The sequence below is a fragment of the Helianthus annuus genome, chromosome 9 (genome assembly GCF_002127325.2).
Source record: "Helianthus annuus cultivar XRQ/B chromosome 9, HanXRQr2.0-SUNRISE, whole genome shotgun sequence".
NCBI classification, from domain to species: Eukaryota; Viridiplantae; Streptophyta; class Magnoliopsida; order Asterales; family Asteraceae; genus Helianthus; species Helianthus annuus.
In genome coordinates this window covers 135384367-135402358 of record NC_035441.2, presented here as the reverse complement: position 1 = coordinate 135402358, position 17992 = coordinate 135384367, and the positions used below count along the sequence as shown (strand labels likewise).

Below are 17992 nucleotides of genomic sequence, written 5' to 3'. Positions count from 1 at the left end.
ATTACAAAATATGTAATATCTTGATTTTAATAACCTTAAGAAAATGACATCGCATTACAATTCCAAGAAAAAAAACAATCTATAGTAAATTACTAAATATGTAATATCTTGATTTTAATAACCTAAAGTTTGATTCTTTTACTCGAATAAGTGAATAATAAAAAATAAAGATATGACCATCAACTACTTTATATTCCCAAATTTAAGACGACAGAAGTATTATCCCACGTGCTAAATTTTCTAGACGACAAATACGTATTGTATTAAACTATTGTACCGCTTTTAAAATCCCCCACATGTGCAATATTCCCCACTCAACTCCATTTTTTCCCACCTCCGTCCTCCTCCACAAATGGACCACCGGAAAACCACTTTCACCATCTTCCTTTCCATCTTTACTCTCGCCGCCGCTACCACCGCCGGCGATCGCGCTCTCTCGTTCCTTGAACCAACATGTTCTCAAACCGCTGATGCAATTGAAACCTTGAGAAACAGGACACCAGTTGTTTTTCCTCTTCAAAACTTCCAATCGTGGTCCGAATCATGCAGCGTCTGGTCAGCGGCTTGCTCCGAAGAGATTTTGACCGTTGCGAAACGACCGGAGAACGTACGGTGGTTGAAGAGTTTGAGGAGGAGAATTCATGAGCATCCGGAGCTGGCTTTTGAGGAGTTTGAGACGAGTAAGTTGATACGAAACGAGTTGGATAAAATGGAAATTAGTTACCGGTTTCCGTTGGCTGTTACCGGAATCCGAGCCACCATCGGCACCGGTAAACCGCCGTTCGTCGCCGTCAGAGCCGATATGGATGCTCTACCTATTCAGGTTAGCGCGTTTTTTTGAACGACAAATTAACCTGCTCCTAAAATAAATCAATATACTTCTAATGTCGTCATGGGCGTATTTATTTGACCTCATGAGTGGAGTCATCACCGTCCAATAACATGTTGCCACCTAGCATATACTTGCATGTAGTTAGAGGAAACACACCTTACCACGAGAGGGTTGCGTGTTTGATTTTTCTTTTTCTACCTTTTATTTTTGTCCAATAATAGAAATTTGAAGATCCATTTAGGGAAATATATTTTATTTGTTTTATGTAGATTATTATTATTTTAAAAAATTAAAATAAAATATATAAGTATTTTTTTTTTGTTGTTAAATTATATAGGAAGCTGTTGAGTGGGAACATAAAAGCAAAGTGGCCGGTAAAATGCACGCTTGCGGGCACGACGCTCACGTAACGATGCTTATCGGAGCAGCCAAGATCTTAAAATCTCGTGAACATCTTCTTAAGGTATTTTAAAGAAACATTGTCACATACATCATATTCACATAGGTCCCTTTTCATTGTTCTTTCTCAAAATCTTATTAGCGTACTTGACAACGATTTATTAGTTTAATTTAATAATTTTACTTTATTAATTTATTTAAATATTTTCACGTGTCATATAACAATATCTAGGAAAAAACAAAAAATCTCAATCACATGTAAAAGATATTTAGTTTTATGACCGACATCAATCTCCTGGTCGTCAACTTTCTAATAGATCTCTAATAGTCTGACATCTGTTATCAATCTGGATGACAAGTGGCCGACATCAACCTCCTGGTAGATATTTAGTTTTATGACCGACATCAATCTCCTGGTCGTCAACTTTCTAACAGATCTCTAATAGTCTGACATCTGTTATCAATCTGGATGACAAGTGGCCGACATCAACCTCCTGGTCGTCAACTTTCTGGCAGATCTCTAATAGACTGACATCTGTTATCAATCTGGATGACAAGTGGAAAATAAATAATGTATTGATATATTCGGACTAGAGAAGATAATACGAGGTTGTCTCTCTCTTTTTCTTTTTTCTTTTTTCACTTTTTAAAAAAAATGGTAAAATATAATTATTTAAGTCATGTGGCTATAATATGGGTGGTAGAGTTTGGAAGAATTTTGAGTATCCTAGGACCATTAATTTCTTATAGCGCAATTGAAGTAGATAAATTGACTTTAGTGGTGGTCATTTGGTGAATCGAAGGACTATTTCTAAAAAGGTTGTGAAAATGAACCGTGTTGTGCTATGGCACCAAGGTGGGGTTACAATTTTTGTACCATGTGTTTTTAAATCAAATTTATTTAATATATTATATATAAACCCAAATAGTATATAATTATTGATATGTCAAGTTAAACCCCTAACCCTAATCTAAACAAATTTATCTAGACACAATGTAACCTAGAAAATTGAATCCAAGTGTTTTAATAAAGTTGCAGTCATAGAGGGTTCGAACTTATAAATTATATTTAGTTCCAATTTTAAAAAGGTTTTTACTAGATGACTATTTATTTACAATCAAAATTAAACAAGTTAGACATATAAACCATTTTATAACGTGAAATCTTTAGATCAAACTTATAGTCTTAATGTAATGCGATGGTACGAATTGGTGTTTATTGCAGGGGACGGTTGTATTGATCTTTCAACCAGCAGAGGAAGCTGGAAATGGTGCTAAAAGGATGATGGGAGATGGAGCTCTTGAGGACGTTGAGGCGATTTTTGCGGCGCATGTATCACATCAGCATCCCACAGGTGTGATCGGGTCAAGGCCCGGCCCTCTTCTTGCAGGCTGTGGCTTCTTTAAAGCCGTTATACAGGGCAGAACCGGAAATCCTGTTTTGGCTGCCTCTGCAGCTGTCATAAGCTTGCAGGGGATCGTGTCCCGAGAAGCAAATCCACTCGACTCACAAGTGGTTTCCGTGACCACGTTTATCGGGGGTGATGATCTTAATGTGATGCCTGATTCGGTCGTCTTAAAAGGAACACTTAGAGCATTTTCGAATACTAGTTTCTACCAGCTTGTTCGACGAATACAAGAGGCAAGTTGTCACTATTATTTTATTCATTAATCATATAGTATGCACTATGCGGGTCATGTAACATTGTAACGGGTCAAAACAAGTTATGAGTTGAAACTAATTATGTAAACGGGTTGACATTGCCACAGGTAATTATTCAGCAAGCGAGCGTTTTCAAATGCTCAGCAACAGTGGATTTTTTCAAGAACCAGTCGACTATATATCCACCAACGGTTAACGATGAGAAGATGTACGAACATGTGAGAAAGGTCGCGACTGAGCTTGTTGGTCCAACGAGTTTTACGGTGGTACCCCCAATGATGGGTGCTGAGGACTTCTCGTTTTACTCAGAGGCAATCCCTGCAGCGTTCTTTTATATCGGGATAATGAACGAGACATTGGGTTCGACTCACACGGGTCATTCCCCGTACTTCATGATCGATGAAGACGTGCTTCCTATCGGGGCTGCAACTCATGCTACGATTGCGGAAAGATATCTGAATGAACACGGGGTTTTTGCTCAATGAATGCAGCAGGGGATACACTGATCTAATGCTAGTATAGCTGGTTGTGTTTTGGTCTGATCCAAATCCTGTTCAGATCTTTAGTTTTTCCATTAAGCCCTTAATTAACGGATAATGGATGGTTGTATGTAGTAAGTGGTGAGTAAAAATAATTGTTTACTTTTTGTTATGAATGATAACTAATGATATTTCCTATTTTTTTTTGTTCTCACTGAACAAAATTTTTGAATAACTAAAACTTATTGTTATATATTGAGCCAAACCTATAATCACAGTAACCTTTGCAAACAAAAACCAAACCCGTTGTGGTGTTGTAGATGTACTTATGTGTATACATACATCATAACTGATTAACTGAACTCTCTTGGTAATCGAACATGCGAATCACAGGTTAGAATATAAAGAATTGAGAATCAAAGAACAATAACTTGCTTGTATTAAATGAAAAGTGATCGATTACAATTGAGATACATGAACCCTATATATACTATACGAATAGATACGATTGTAGAGACGTGTCTCTTCACGAACGGTTGCGACTCTTGAACTTGTGGTTGAGATTGATCTTGAAGAGGTGTGTCTCCTTGTGAAAAATCACGTCTCTTTGTTCCTGTGATGTTTGCCGCCAAACTGAAGGGGTGCGACTCCAGAGATGTGTCGATCCCTTAACATGTAGGTTACAATCTTCCAAAGTGTCGCATCTAGTCCTCGTACTTTCTAACTAATCTAATTACAACATAAACTATCTATTAATTACAGAACGACCCCTATACCTATATTTAGTTTAAAACATCAATAAACTCGTATTTGAGCTCAGAAATTGGAATACCATACTTTGGGTCTATTGGACTTAACCCGATACTTGAGGTTAGAGGTGTACAAATCGGTTTGGCCAACGAACCCAAACCGGTTTGGGCTCACTATTTCGTGATGAAACTGGTTTGGAGAAGGAACAGCGGTTTGGTTTGGTTTTGGGCGGTTTGAAACACAAAACTATAGGACCGGTTTGGTTTGATTTTGGTTCGTAAACCAGTTCGCATATGTGCATTAAAAAGCTACATAATATTCAACATTTATTAAGTTTGATTCCCTCCTTATTAAGCTACATAAAATTCAACTTTAATTCTGAGTTCGAACCTAACAGGGGCAAGGATTTACGGATTCCATCCGGTTCCCGTGCATCAAAGGGCACGGTCTCATGGCGGTCGAGGAGTCGACCTTGGACATAACCCCAAGCAGGGTGAGTTTACACATGAGACTCTTGATGTATTGTAAAATACATCCTTTATTCATGTATAGTTTGTATATATTAGTTAGTTTTTGTGTTTTCTACGGTCATTTGTGCTGAAAGTCGAAGAAAACGTTGAATAATCTGCTGATTATGAAGCTGAAATAAAAGTCAGATCGTCACGTAGCTGAACCGGAACGAAAATCGAAGAATTATGGAAGAAAGAAGCCTTGGCACTACGCGATGACAATGGAGCATCATCATGGCGTAGCGCGACCAATATAATAATAATTTCTGGAAATTTATGCCATGGCACTACACGACCACTATTAGGGTTTCCCGTCGCGTAGCGCGGCGGGGTTGAAAGTCGGCACAGGTTTGCTGTTCGATCAAGGGTTAACTATAAATTGTCATAAACTTTCAAACAGCAACAACTTACGAATCAACAAGCTTTTGGACGAATTTTGGGCATTCTTGCAAGCGTTTTTGAGATCTTGGAGCTACCGCTTGAAGTCTTGAAGCTTAGGAAGTCATCCTTGTCGTGATTCTGCAATTCGGGTGTCTTTATTCTTCGTTTCTTACTTTAACTATGTTTCGTTTGATTGAAAATACTTTGTTTATGTTTTGTTCCATGACTTTGATTGGCTAAATACTTAAAACTACCTAGATTGGATGAATGGTTTTGTAAAAGTTTTGATTTTTATAATGGATAAATAATTATGTATGGATTGTTTGCGAAAGTAGTCGATTTAATTATTGATTAGATGTATATGCATGCTTAAAAGTGTTTGTAAATTGTTTATTGCTTCGTATGATTCTTGGTGACGGTCTTTATCACATAATAGAATCATGCTAGGTTATAGATTTTGGTAATTGTCTATATCACAGAATAAATTCATAATCTTTAGGGTTAAGTGATCATTAAACCTTAGAAGTAATATTCGGTAATCAAATAAATTTAAGTGTTCTACTAATTCTCAATAGCTATGAGGTGCGAGATTATTGTTAGGTCTAAGTCATTAAATCGCAAGATAGGAGCTTCGTAAGGAGTACATTTTGACTGTTGTCTAACAAGTCTAATCAAGAACCCAAGTCTACCCTAGGTTTTGCTCCTGTGAGGGAGTAAATCTTATTAGGGTACTTTCGTAAACCCCTTAGATGTCCTGTGAGGGAGTCTAACCAATCGGTGTTCGTAACAGCCTCTACCATAAGTGTCTCCTTGAGAAGGGTGGAGGGTCTTGTTTGGTATCTCGAAAGGTTTAGGATTATAAGATACCGGTTCCATAATAATCAATATCCTGATAAAAATCATTACTAAAGCAAACCAGGATTCCAGTCTAGGTAGTGTCTTCACCATCTGAGTAAAACCCAAAAGTTAATTCGTGTTAGTTGAGTTAGTTACTTTAATTTAATTTAATTTAATTGCAAATTTAGGATTTTTAAACCCCCCCCCCCAACATAAAAACAGTTAGTGTCGTGTCAGTTTCAATCTAAATAGAGTCGTTAACGTAATTAATTAGAGTCTTGTGGGTTCGATACCCGGACTTACTTTGCTTTACTAGAGTCGATCGGTTCACTTGCTGGTTAGAAGTTTAGTCGAGTTTAGAGAGTCTGGAGTATTACTTTGTGTCTAGATTAGATTAATTTTAGTTATTTTTATTAAACTACTTTTAGCACATCAATTCTTTATCGTTCAAAAAAAAAAAATTTGATAACACCCAAAGGGGCTTTGAGCCTCTGGCTCCCCTTCAGTTTTGGTATGGTAGGCTTTGGAGGCGTTAAAGTGGTGAGGTGGCTTGGGGTGCTACCCCACTACAAACTAGGGGTGAGCAAATTAACCGCCATAACTGATAACCAAACCATAACCGATATAAACGAATCGCTATTAACCGATAACCGATGGTTATGGTTATAAAACTTTTATTAACCGACTAATCGGTTATAGTTATGGTTATGAAGCTTTGGTTAACTAAAATAACCGAAACCGAACCGAACTTGTAATGTTAACTATATATAATGCATTTATGTTTTACGTTAACCATACAAATGTTTTTTTGTTGGGAAAATTAGTGAATGGATATTTAGTTAATTTATAACTGATGACGGGGGTAGCCCAAGATTAAATAAAGTGACTAGATATGCAAATGCTTAAATGGTTAAATGGTTCACTGGTTGAAAAGCTGTAAAATGGGAAAAGCGAGGAGTAAACAGTAATCAATCACATCCAGAGCTCGCTTCACCAACCCACGCCCGCAAAAGCAAAGCAGGTCTGCACAATACACGTTATTACCCAGGGGTCAAAAGCCTTCAACCCCAAAAGGGGAAACCCTCCACTGCAAGCAGGATTACTAGTCTTGTACATGCCACTTTGGGAGATGTCTTCCCTTATAAAAAGACATCTCATTTACTCCAAAAAACATTCGGATCAGTTGAGATTCTCTCATCTCTGGTCATTCGCGGAGTACTTGCTCACGTCCAAGTCACTCCTTATCACATCCACCACACACATTCTGTTTGTTCTCACTTCTGGATTCGAGTACGTCTCGGAGAAAGAACCTTCAGCAAACAATAATTACAAACTAGTAAACCTCCTTCCACGTCTTGCAAACGTGGGGGGACCTCGCGACCTGCGTTAGGCAAGGTTGAACCCTTCAACCTTTTTGCCTAACCAACTCAGCTACTATCTTTGGTCTCGTGTTTGTTGCATCAACAAGTTGGCGCCCAACGTGGGGCTACGCCGCTATTTCTTCTCAAAAAAGACCTAGTAGTGTAGCTCTCTTCACTTAAAGTCACCATGTCTGAAAGTGGATCTCCGGGAGAAGTAAATCAGATTCCAAACACTTCCACCCCGGGTAGTGGCCAAGCTCATGTGGCTATACCAACATCTTTCTCGACTCCGGGGAGCACACCCGAGTTCCTTACCTTCAACACACCAACTCCATCCAGATCTGGGGCTCCATCTCCCAATGTCGGTGTATCTGACACCCCAGCACGTGTTGAACTTACCCCCGAGGGGGTCGCAAATAATTTCCTTAAGTTAAGGTCACTTCTTAACCAGCATGTGAGTAAAGAAAGGGAAAAGGGTATAAGGATTCGTTTAGATTATGACGAACCTGAGCCAACGCTGTCTCCCGGACCACCCCTACCTCCTTTTACCACAAGAAGTGAGGCTGGTCCCAGCAACCCTCCAAACCCTCACCCTTATCTGTCCACTATGACAAATCCTACGGTACATCCTATCCTCTCTTCCCAACCAATTACTAGTGGTGCTCCTCTGGGACACGAGCTAACGCTTGACCAGCTCCTACAGTCCCCAGTGACAAGCTATCTAGCTTCTGTAACAACTACATGGGAGCAAGCTCTGTCCGTGCTCCCTTTAGCACGAAGTGCTATTACTAGCACCCCTCTTGGAATAAACTGCTCGGTTGGTCCAGGAAGCCTCCAAGGCTTCAACCTCATACCCAATATGATGACCCAGATGATGGCCAACTTCCCGTGGCAACACTTCATTAATCAAGTGCTAGCCACTCAGGGGAATCACGGCAATAGTAACAATATAGATACAAGGCCTGAAGAGGACTTGGCTAAACCCTATAAGCCAAGCAACCTTTCATGCTTCTCAAGGCAGATAGCCGATTATGATTTTCAATCAAAGATCAAGATGCCAACCCACATCAGAACGTATGATGGGACTGAAGATCCTGAGGATCATCTCCAGATCTTCACTGGTGCAGCTCGAATAGAAAAATGGTCAAACGCTGAATGTTGCCTAATGTTCATGCAAACTCTTGTTGGATCCGCTAGAATCTGGTTCAACGACCTACCTGCTCAAAGCATTCGAAGCTTTGACGATCTCAGCAGGGGTTTTCTGGCAAACTCCTCCCAACAAAGGCGATATGTCAAAGACGCAACAGTAATCTTCCAGATAAAACAACGTGATGATGAAAGTCTTCGGGCATTCATTGAACGATACAAAAAGGAAGGTCTGACCTATGTAGGGGCAGACGAGAAAATGAGAGTGGTCGGCTTTATGAATGCCATAACCTCTAAATACCTCACACGAGATTTCAACAAGTCTCTGCCCAAAACCTTGGAAGAAGCCCTTGAAAGGGCCGAAGCTCACATTCGGGGAGAGGAAGCTGTAGACATCAAGGAACAAAGGAAAAGAGGGTCCGGCTGGCGAAGCAATAGCCCAGCTAGAAAGAGGGGAAACTTCAACTCCAATGACAGGCGCCCAAAGGGTTCAGACTCTCGAAGGTCTGAAGGTCGGAACCCTTCAAGCAGAGAAAAAGGCATAAGTTTCACTCCCCTCACAAAAACCCCTCAAGAAATCCTGGCAACAGAAGAAGTCAAACAAAACTTTAGACCTCCCAGGCCTCTCCCCAAAAGCAGAAAAAATGAGAACTCCACGCAATTCTGCGAGTTTCATGAAGAAAAGGGACACCACACCAACGATTGCTTCCAACTAAAAAAGAGAATTGAAGAGGCTGTTAAGTCAGGAGAACTCGCCCATTTGGTAAAAGGAGTTCGAGACAAGATGGCTGAAGGCAAGGGAAAGGAAGTCAATATGGTATACTCTGATGAAAAGGTTCCTCACAAGAGGCAGCGGTTGGAAGCCTGGGAGCTTCAGTGTGTCTGCTTCCCCCCTACGAAGAAGGACCCACTTCCCAGTCCTCTTGTGGTAGAAGCCACCGTGGGAACACTGCAAACATGTAAAGCATACAAAGATACTGGGGCAGCCACTGAAATCATGTTCGAAAAGTTCTTCAACCGTTTAAGCAATGAAGAACGTTCAAGGCTTCAACCTTCTGGAACCTCTATAAAAGGTATCGCCGACATACCCCTCAAGCCTTTGGGGCAGCTAACCCTTGATGTTCGTTTCAGTGAAGGATTAAAAGAGAGAACCCAATCATTAACCTTTGTGGTTATCAACATCCCCTCAAGTTATGACGTGATCATAGGGAGGCCCGGACAATGTGCATTTCACATGGCAGTGTCTGTTGGCCATGGCACGGTCAAATTCCCTACTGAAAGGGGGATAGCAACCCTTCAACCCTCGCAGGAAGCTTACATGATTGAGGGTGAAAGCTCAAACAGTGAAGAAGACAGGCAAGGGTTGGTCATAAACCCTAAATACCCTGAGCAACGGATAAGAGTCAACCCAAACCTTTCTCAAGAGACCCTTTCATACCTTGAAAAGCTGCTAGCACATTACAGTGATGTATTCGCTTGGTGTCCAGAAGATATGACCGGGATCCCTCGGAACATTGCCGAGCACGAATTAAGAATACCACCGGATGTCAAACCGGTGGTCCAAAAGAAAAGAAGCCTGGCACCCGAGAGAAGCCTGGCAGCTTGCCAAGAGGTTGAAAAACTTGTGTCGGCCGGCATTCTCCGAGAAGTCAAGTACCAATCATGGGTTGCAAACCCGGTTATGGTCAAGAAACCCGACAACTCTTGGAGAATGTGCATAGATTTTAAAGATCTTAACAAAGCTTGTCCCAAAGATTGTTACCCACTACCGGAAATTGATCTCAAGGTCGATTCCCTCACAGGATATTCATTTAAATGCTTTCTTGATGCATACAAAGGCTATCACCAAATCCTCATGAAGAAGGAGGATGAAGAAAAAACAGCCTTTCACACGGACAAAGGGATCTTTTGTTATCAAAAGATGCCTTTTGGCCTCAAAAATGCAGGAGCCACCTATCAACGACTCGTCGACAAGGCCTTCGAAAACCAAATTGGCAAAAACATGGAGGCATACGTTGATGACTTGGTGATTAAAAGCAAGACGGAACACCAAATGCTTGACGATATTCAAGAAACTTTCAAGAACCTCAGAAAGGTCAACATGAAGCTTAATCCGGAAAAATGCTCATTTGGATTCGAGGAGGGAAAATTCTTGGGTCACATTGTCGGAAAGCAAAGCATCAAGGCCAATCCTAACAAAGTAAAAGCCGTCCTCGAAGCTAAACCACCAAGAACCAAGAAGGAGGTTGAAAGCTTAAATGGGAAGCTTGCAGCCTTGAAGCGTTTTACCTCAAAACTGGCCGAAAGATCTCTGCCCTTCTACAAAACGCTCAAGAACTGCTCAGACAAGAAGGATTTCAAATGGACTGACGAAGCTGAAGAAGCTTTCAATCAAATGAAGCAACAGTTAGCTTCCCTACCAGATATTGCAGCACCAGAAACTGGGGAGGTAATATCGGTGTACCTTTCAATCGCCGACGAAGCCATCAGTGCAGTCCTCACCATTGAGCGAGACAAGGCCCAGGTACCCGTTTATTTTTTCAGCAAAACTCTAAAATTAGCTGAAACCAAATATCCTCCCCTCGAAAAACTTGCCCTAGCTCTGGTTTAAACAACTAGAAGGCTTAGGAGGTACTTCCAAGCACATCCTATACAAGTGGTCACTGACCAATCCGTCAAGAATGTGCTTGAAAAACCTGAAAACTCTGGAAGGCTAGCAAAATGGGCAGTGGAACTGGGTGAGCACAACATCACCTATGTCCCACGAAAAGCCATTAAAGCTCAAGTTCTGGCCGACTTCCTGGTGGAAGTCCCAAGCCAAATAATTGACGAAGTAAACACCACAACCACTGAACCCTCCAACCCTGAAGCCTGGAAATTATTTACTGATGGGGCTTCAAGCGTTGAAGGGTCAGGAGCTGGTTTAGTTCTAATCAACCCTGAAGGGTTAGAATTCACATATGCTCTCCGTTTTAATTTTCAGACCACCAATAACGAGGCTGAATACGAGGCATTGATCGCTGGTTTAAGACTGGCCAAAGAAATGAAAGTTCAGAAGCTTGAAGTGTTCACAGATTCATTGCTAGTCTCAAGCCAAGTTAACGACAGCTACATTGCTAAAGAACCCAACATGAGAAGATACAAAGAGAAGTCCAAGGAATTGATGAACACCTTCCAAACATGCAGCATCAAGCAAATTCCAAGGTCCCAAAACAAAAAAGCCGATGCCTTGAGTAAATTAGCATCCCTCACCTTTGCCCACCTCACTAAAAAGGTGTTGGTTGAAGTGTTGAAGGCCCCATCGATTGATGAATTGGAAGTCCAAGATGTAGTCACTGAGGAAGATCCAAATTGGATGACTCCCATCAAAAAATTCCTTCAAAGTGATGAACTACCCAGTGATCAAATAGAAGCCGAAAGGGTTAAAATCAAAGCAAGACAATATGTGTTGCAAGGAGAAACCCTCTACAAAAAAGGTTACCTTGCCCCCTTGCTAAGATGTGTTGGTCCTGAACAAAGCAAGTATTTGATCAAGGAAATACACGAAGGAGTATGCGGAGCTCATTTTGGAGCTAGGTCGGTGGTTGCAAAGCTCATGAACCTTGGATATTTCTGGCCGTCGATGCATCGTGACACCATTGAGCAATTGAAGAAATGTGATGCCTGTCAAATCCATGCCCCAATCCCAAGAAGTCCCAAACATGATCTTGTTCCAATAACCTCGGCATGGCCATTCCACAAGTGGGGAATGGACATTGTTGGGCCATTCCCTCCGAGCAAAGGGGGAGTAAAATTCTTGTTAGTAGCAATTGACTATTTTAGCAAGTGGCCAGAGGTTAAACCCCTTGCCAAGATCACAGGAAAACAAGTCATAGACTTCGTTTGGGAAAACATCATCTGCCGCTATGGGTTGCCGGGAGTAATTGTCACCGACAATGGAAAGCAGTTTGCTGAGAAACCTTTCAGCCTTTGGTGCAAGGAATACAGGATCAACCAGATCTTCAGCTTAGTGGCTTACCCGCAATCAAACGGCCAGGTTGAAAGGGCCAACCGAAGCATAGTGGAAGGCATCAAGACGAGATTAGGAAGATATGAAAGCAATTGGCTCGAAGAATTGCCTAGTGTTCTCTGGGCAATTAGAACAACCGAAAAAACAAGTCTCAAGAAAACACCTTATAGCTTGGTATTTGGATCCGAGGCCGTAATCCCTGCTGAAATAGGAGTTGTAACCCAACGAGTTGTCAACATGGATCCCGAAACAAATCAACAAGAGACCATGTTGAATTTACAACTCCTAGAGGAAGCCCGAGATCAAGCGGCAATACAAGAAGCCAAGTACAAACAGAAGATGGAAGCCTACTACAACAAGAAGGTTAAGAATGAACGATTCAAACCAGGGGATCTAGTCCTCAGAAACAACGAAGCTAGCAAAAAGGAAAATCAAGGGAAGCTGGGCCCAAAATGGGAAGGTCCATATACTATCCTCGAAGCACACAAGGGAGGATCCTACAAGCTAGCAGATTCAGAAGGCAAAAGGCTTCCAAGACATTGGAACGGAAAAACCCTGAGAAAATTCTATGTTTAGACAGAAAAGTTTGGTTTGTATCAAAATGAAAACCTTTTGTAAAAAGCAGGTACTGCTTGAATGAATGAAGTTGATTTATCAAACTAGTCTTTCTATCCTAATATCAGGTTGAGAACCTAGCAAAAAACTCCATGGCAAGGGCCATGTAAAGGGATGAGCTCCCAGGCCATATCGCTCAATAGGTTGAAGGGTTGAATGAACCTATATAAGGGGTGAGTTCCTAAATCAATACAACTCCATGAGACTTATTAAGCAAAAACAATAATGTCTCATAGACAGGTTTGAACAACCTACACCAATCGTTCCTTAAGCCTTAGAAATATAACCAACAAATAGGCTTACGAAATCGAATAAATTACAAAGAAATGATAAAGAGGATAGATACTACGTCTTCTTGTTCATAAACACTAAGGCTAAGTGTCTGCAGCACTGAACCCTTTAAAGTGTAAAAAACATAAAGACAAAGTAAACTCAACAAAGACAAGGCTAAAAAAGAATGACAATTGCCAAAGGAAAAATAAGCAAACCCATCAATAAAACATACAAACCAAACCAGAGACTATCAAGGCTTCAAACCACCAGGGTAATAAGCTTGAAACGTTGAAGGCTTCAACCCAAAAACAGCTAGCCAAAAGGCTTGAAGGGTTAACAGCCTACTAAACAAGCTAAGCAAAGCAAGCATAAAAACATAACACAAGTAACATAATAACCATCATACCATAACAAAAGAAGTCATAAAAGACTTTCAGACAAGAGTTAAAGCAAGTTCTAGTAACCTGCAAGATAAACTATTGTTCAAATGGCCATATAGGCCCAACACACCACCAACAGGAACCTTAAGGATTCCTGGAAACCTAATATTGTTTAAAATATTACAGACCATAAAGTGTTTTGCTAAGAAAGCTACGAATAAACATCAGATGGCAGAGGAACCTTCAGCTTTGGACTTCTTGGCTTTCTTAGACTTCTTGGCCTTAGCACCATCATCATCACCAACTGTTGAGGCCTCTAAACCAACATCCTTTGAAGCATCCTGCAGACTCGATAGAGTATCATCACTATCTCCGGAATAAGATCTCTTCCTTGAAAGGGAGCCCAAAACCTCAGTGCAAACCTTTTCGTTCAGACCTTCAGGTTTCAAATCCTGTAAAACAGATAAAGGCTTACCAAAGCAAGAGGAAACCTGATGAACATAAGGATAGGTTAGCCTTTCCATTTGTTCAACCGAGCTTTTGAACACATCAGGAGCATCGGGGCGAAATAAGGGAGACTTTTCCAGAGCATGCCCAGCTTCACGAAGTTTGTAACCAGCAACGAGACCTTGGTGTTTTCCCAAGTTTAGCAACTTTGTATACACATCACCAAGAGCAGAATTAAACTCAGTAGAGTGAAGCAGGTAAGTGACAACCTGTTGAAAGCCCTGCTCAATCAACCACTGGTTATCGCTAGTTGCACGAGATACTGAAGCCTTCAAACTCTCTTTCTCTTCATCAAAGGCTTTCTGGGCAACAGACAAAGCCTCCCTGTCCGCCTTTAGCTTCAACCGATTAGCCTCGAAGCTCTTCTTAAAATCAGTCATTTCAATCTCATGCTGCCTGGACAAGCTTTCAACCTTCTTAGACCAAGCTTCCTCCTTCTCAGCAAAGCTGCTTATCTCCTTTCTCATTGACGCCATCGCAGACTTCATCTTATCTTTCTTTTTGGAAAAGTCTTCATACTCTCGTATCCTTTGGCGAAAACGAGCAACCCCCTGAGGAAGCATAGCTGCAAGGTTGCAAGTACTAAGAATCATCCGGGACAGCATCGCATCATCATACATCTCGGAGATAGTCTTGTGAACCGAAGGAGGAGCAATATGACTTAGGGCCTCTTCACAGACAGCAGCATCCTTAAAGCTATCATCAACCTTTACCGACTAGCTTGGCACATAAACTGCATCAGGATTCAACCCTTCAACGTCCATACTCGAAGAACCTTGAACAGGTGTAGCAGCAACCTTTCTGGCTGAATCCTTTTTGCCACGAACAACTAACTTCCCCTCCCTTTCAGAACCCGCCTCAACACCTTGGTCCTCAGACTCTTCAACATCATCACTCAACTCCACCGGTTCAGTAGAGGTGGATTGAGGAGCAGCCTTCAAACGACGAGTAGACCGCCGAGTCGAAGTCTTGGGAGCAAGAGGCTTAGAGAAACCTTTAACATTCGACACACTAACATACCCACCACCTTCAAACCTTTGCTCGGTACCTTTAACCACAACATTTTCATCAGGAACAACAGGAACATCCCCAAAAACCACGTCCGAAGTGTCATCACTTTTGATGAAATCCAAGGCAGACATAACTGCAAACAACAAACAGACAGAACATGAGACAAAAATTTGAAAGATAAAAGAAAGAAGAAAAGAAAAATGCATACCCGTGCCATCTCTCATCAGAACCGGATCCCGGTCAGCTTTTTCCCACAACTTACTAACCCCTAATAAAACCAGCAAATGCTCAGGAAAGGGACGAACCCTCGCAGGGCATTTACGAATAGATTGCAGAAAAGCATCATTTAAATCAGACTCAAGGGGTTCCTGTTCATTGAGAACAGCATCCGGGTGACGCCACACAGTTTTAAACGGAACAATAGTGTCTGAAACCCAGAAAAAACGATTCTTCCAAGTTCCAAGTGTGGTAACCATAGATGAAATAAGGCCAGAATCAACCTTAGATGCTTCAAAAGTAAACCAATCACCATTCTTGGCCAGTCAGAAAAAGCGACGGAATAACAATAAGGAGGGATCATATTCGAGGGCACGACACAAAACCTCGAAATGTAAAACCCTAGCCATGCCCTTCGGATGAATCTGACCAAAGGAAACCCGGTAATACTCTAACAAATTCAAAACAAACAGAGAAAACGGATAGCGAAGGTTTGAAAATTCTAAGTGACGGCAATAAAGGGCGATGAAACCAGTTGGGCATTTATCAATCGAAGCATCACACGCAGGAGCTGTAGGTGTAAACTCAATCCCAATGCCATATTCTTTACAAAACAACTCTACTTCCTCTTGGGTTAACCGGGAAAAAGGATCTTGCTAAATCCTTAAGGGCACCCATTTTTGCAAGAAAATTATGAAAAAGTAAAGCAGAGGATAAACAACACTAACCTTGAAAGAAAAGGGAGAGACTTGCAGAAAATACTTGATGCAAAAATGAAACGGCAGTTAAGGAAAATATAAAACAAGTTAATATAGGGGCAAAAACGTAAATAATAACTTCTGCAAAACCGCCACCCTATCTACTGCCATACATCAATCAAATCAACTGTCAATCATTTAAAATTCAAATTCAAATATTAACTGCCTTCAGCCTTTCAACACGTCAAGCAACGAACCCTTGAAACCTTCAAGCAATAAAACACATGCATAAAAGTCAGAAATCTTTGAGCATACTACCCAAAAACCTCTGACTTGGGGGGCTGATGACGGGGGTAGCCCAAGATTAAATAAAGTGACTAGATATGCAAATGCTTAAATGGTTAAATGGTTCACTGGTTGAAAAGCTGTAAAATGGGAAAAGCGAGGAGTAAACAGTAATCAATCACATCCAGAGCTCGCTTCACCAACCCACGCCCGCAAAAGCAAAGCAGGTCTGCACAATACACGTTATTACCCAGGGGTCAAAAGCCTTCAACCCCAAAAGGGGAAACCCTCCACTGCAAGCAGGATTACTAGTCTTATACATGCCACTTTGGGAGATGTCTTCCCTTATAAAAAGACATCTCATTTACTCCAAAAAACATCCGGATCAGTTGAGATTCTCTCATCTCTGGTCATTCGCGGAGTACTTGCTCACGTCCAAGTCACTCCTTATCACATCCACCACACACATTCTGTTTGCTCTCACTTCTGGATTCGAGTACGTCTCGGAGAAAGAACCTTCAGCAAACAATAATTACAAACTAGTAAACCTCCTTCCACGTCTTGCAAACGTGGGGGGACCCCGCGACCTGCGTTAGGCAAGGTTGAACCCTTCAACCTTTTTGCCTAACCAACTCAGCTACTATCTTTGGTCTCGTGTTTGTTGCATCAACAATAACCGAGTGAAATTATAATTACTAATTAAACTCATTCATATGGTGAAACTCTTGAGTAGAGTTTTATGTCACTTGGTTAACTTTTATTAGAGTTTTTATGTCTCTAATTAAATCACTAATTAAGTGAAACTTTTATTAGAGTTTTATGTCTCTAATAAAATCACCAATTAAGAGAAACTCTTCACTACCCACAACTCTTGAAAAAAATGGTAGGCTATGTGACTCATTGGAATCATGAGAAAACTACAAGAGAAAGATAATATGTATGAAGAATTCTTGGAGAAGTGGTGAAGACTTGAACATCCGTATGTTGGGAATTATAGAGAGATAAGTTTTCTCTATTCGATTCCATCACCTTCGTATTATTATTTTTCCACAAGTTCAAACACTATAATTCTATTCAATGTAACCTCGGGCGCATGGCCATTTCCTACAGTACAGACTGCTTCGGCTGTTGTACCCTGGGAGACAGACGCGTCGTCTTTAGTAGAGGCGCGAAATCTGTTTTAAGGGAAGTGTGTTGAACACGTGCCTCAACCAAAATCATCAAGGTTTTAGTGTGCTCTTTGTTGCAGTCAAGGAGTATTTTTCAAGACTCAAGATGATGAATACTCGAGTCTAAGATGCTATCAAGTGCACATGAAGGACCCACCAAAGATGCGACTTGAATCAAGATTGGTATATATAATTATATTTTATATTCTTTTTATTTAGTTAGTGCAACCGGTATTATACTATAATATTTCCTACGAATAACGAGAGTCTCGTTATTATATATTTTGTAATTATATTTTATAAAAGCTGAACCTAGTTCCTACAAACTTCAAACATATTTCGTAAGATTGTTGCTATAATCTTAAAACCTTATAAGGATTTTGGGTTCACGAAAGGATTTATAATATATATATATATATATATATATATATTCAGAAATTATGATCATATAAATATTTTTTTGGGAAATGTG

The 17992-nt window shown here is 40.8% G+C and overlaps 1 protein-coding gene across 2 annotated transcripts; it reads left to right on the top strand.

Moving 5' to 3' along the window:
- Positions 1-292: 292 nt before the first annotated feature.
- LOC110878790 (IAA-amino acid hydrolase ILR1-like 6) lies at positions 293-3571 on the top strand. 2 transcript variants are annotated; one of them, XM_022127148.2, is made up of 4 exons: positions 293-823; positions 1170-1295; positions 2457-2873; positions 3002-3545. In XM_022127148.2, exons 1-4 carry the CDS (start codon positions 353-355, stop codon positions 3377-3379), a joined length of 1392 nt encoding a protein of 463 aa, XP_021982840.1. In that variant the 5' UTR covers positions 293-352; the 3' UTR covers positions 3380-3545. The 2 variants fall into 2 exon arrangements, with proteins under 2 accessions (XP_021982840.1, XP_021982841.1); XM_022127149.2 differs by lacking the exon at positions 1170-1295 and having other exon boundaries at positions 3002-3571.
- Positions 3572-17992: the final 14421 nt, after the last annotated feature.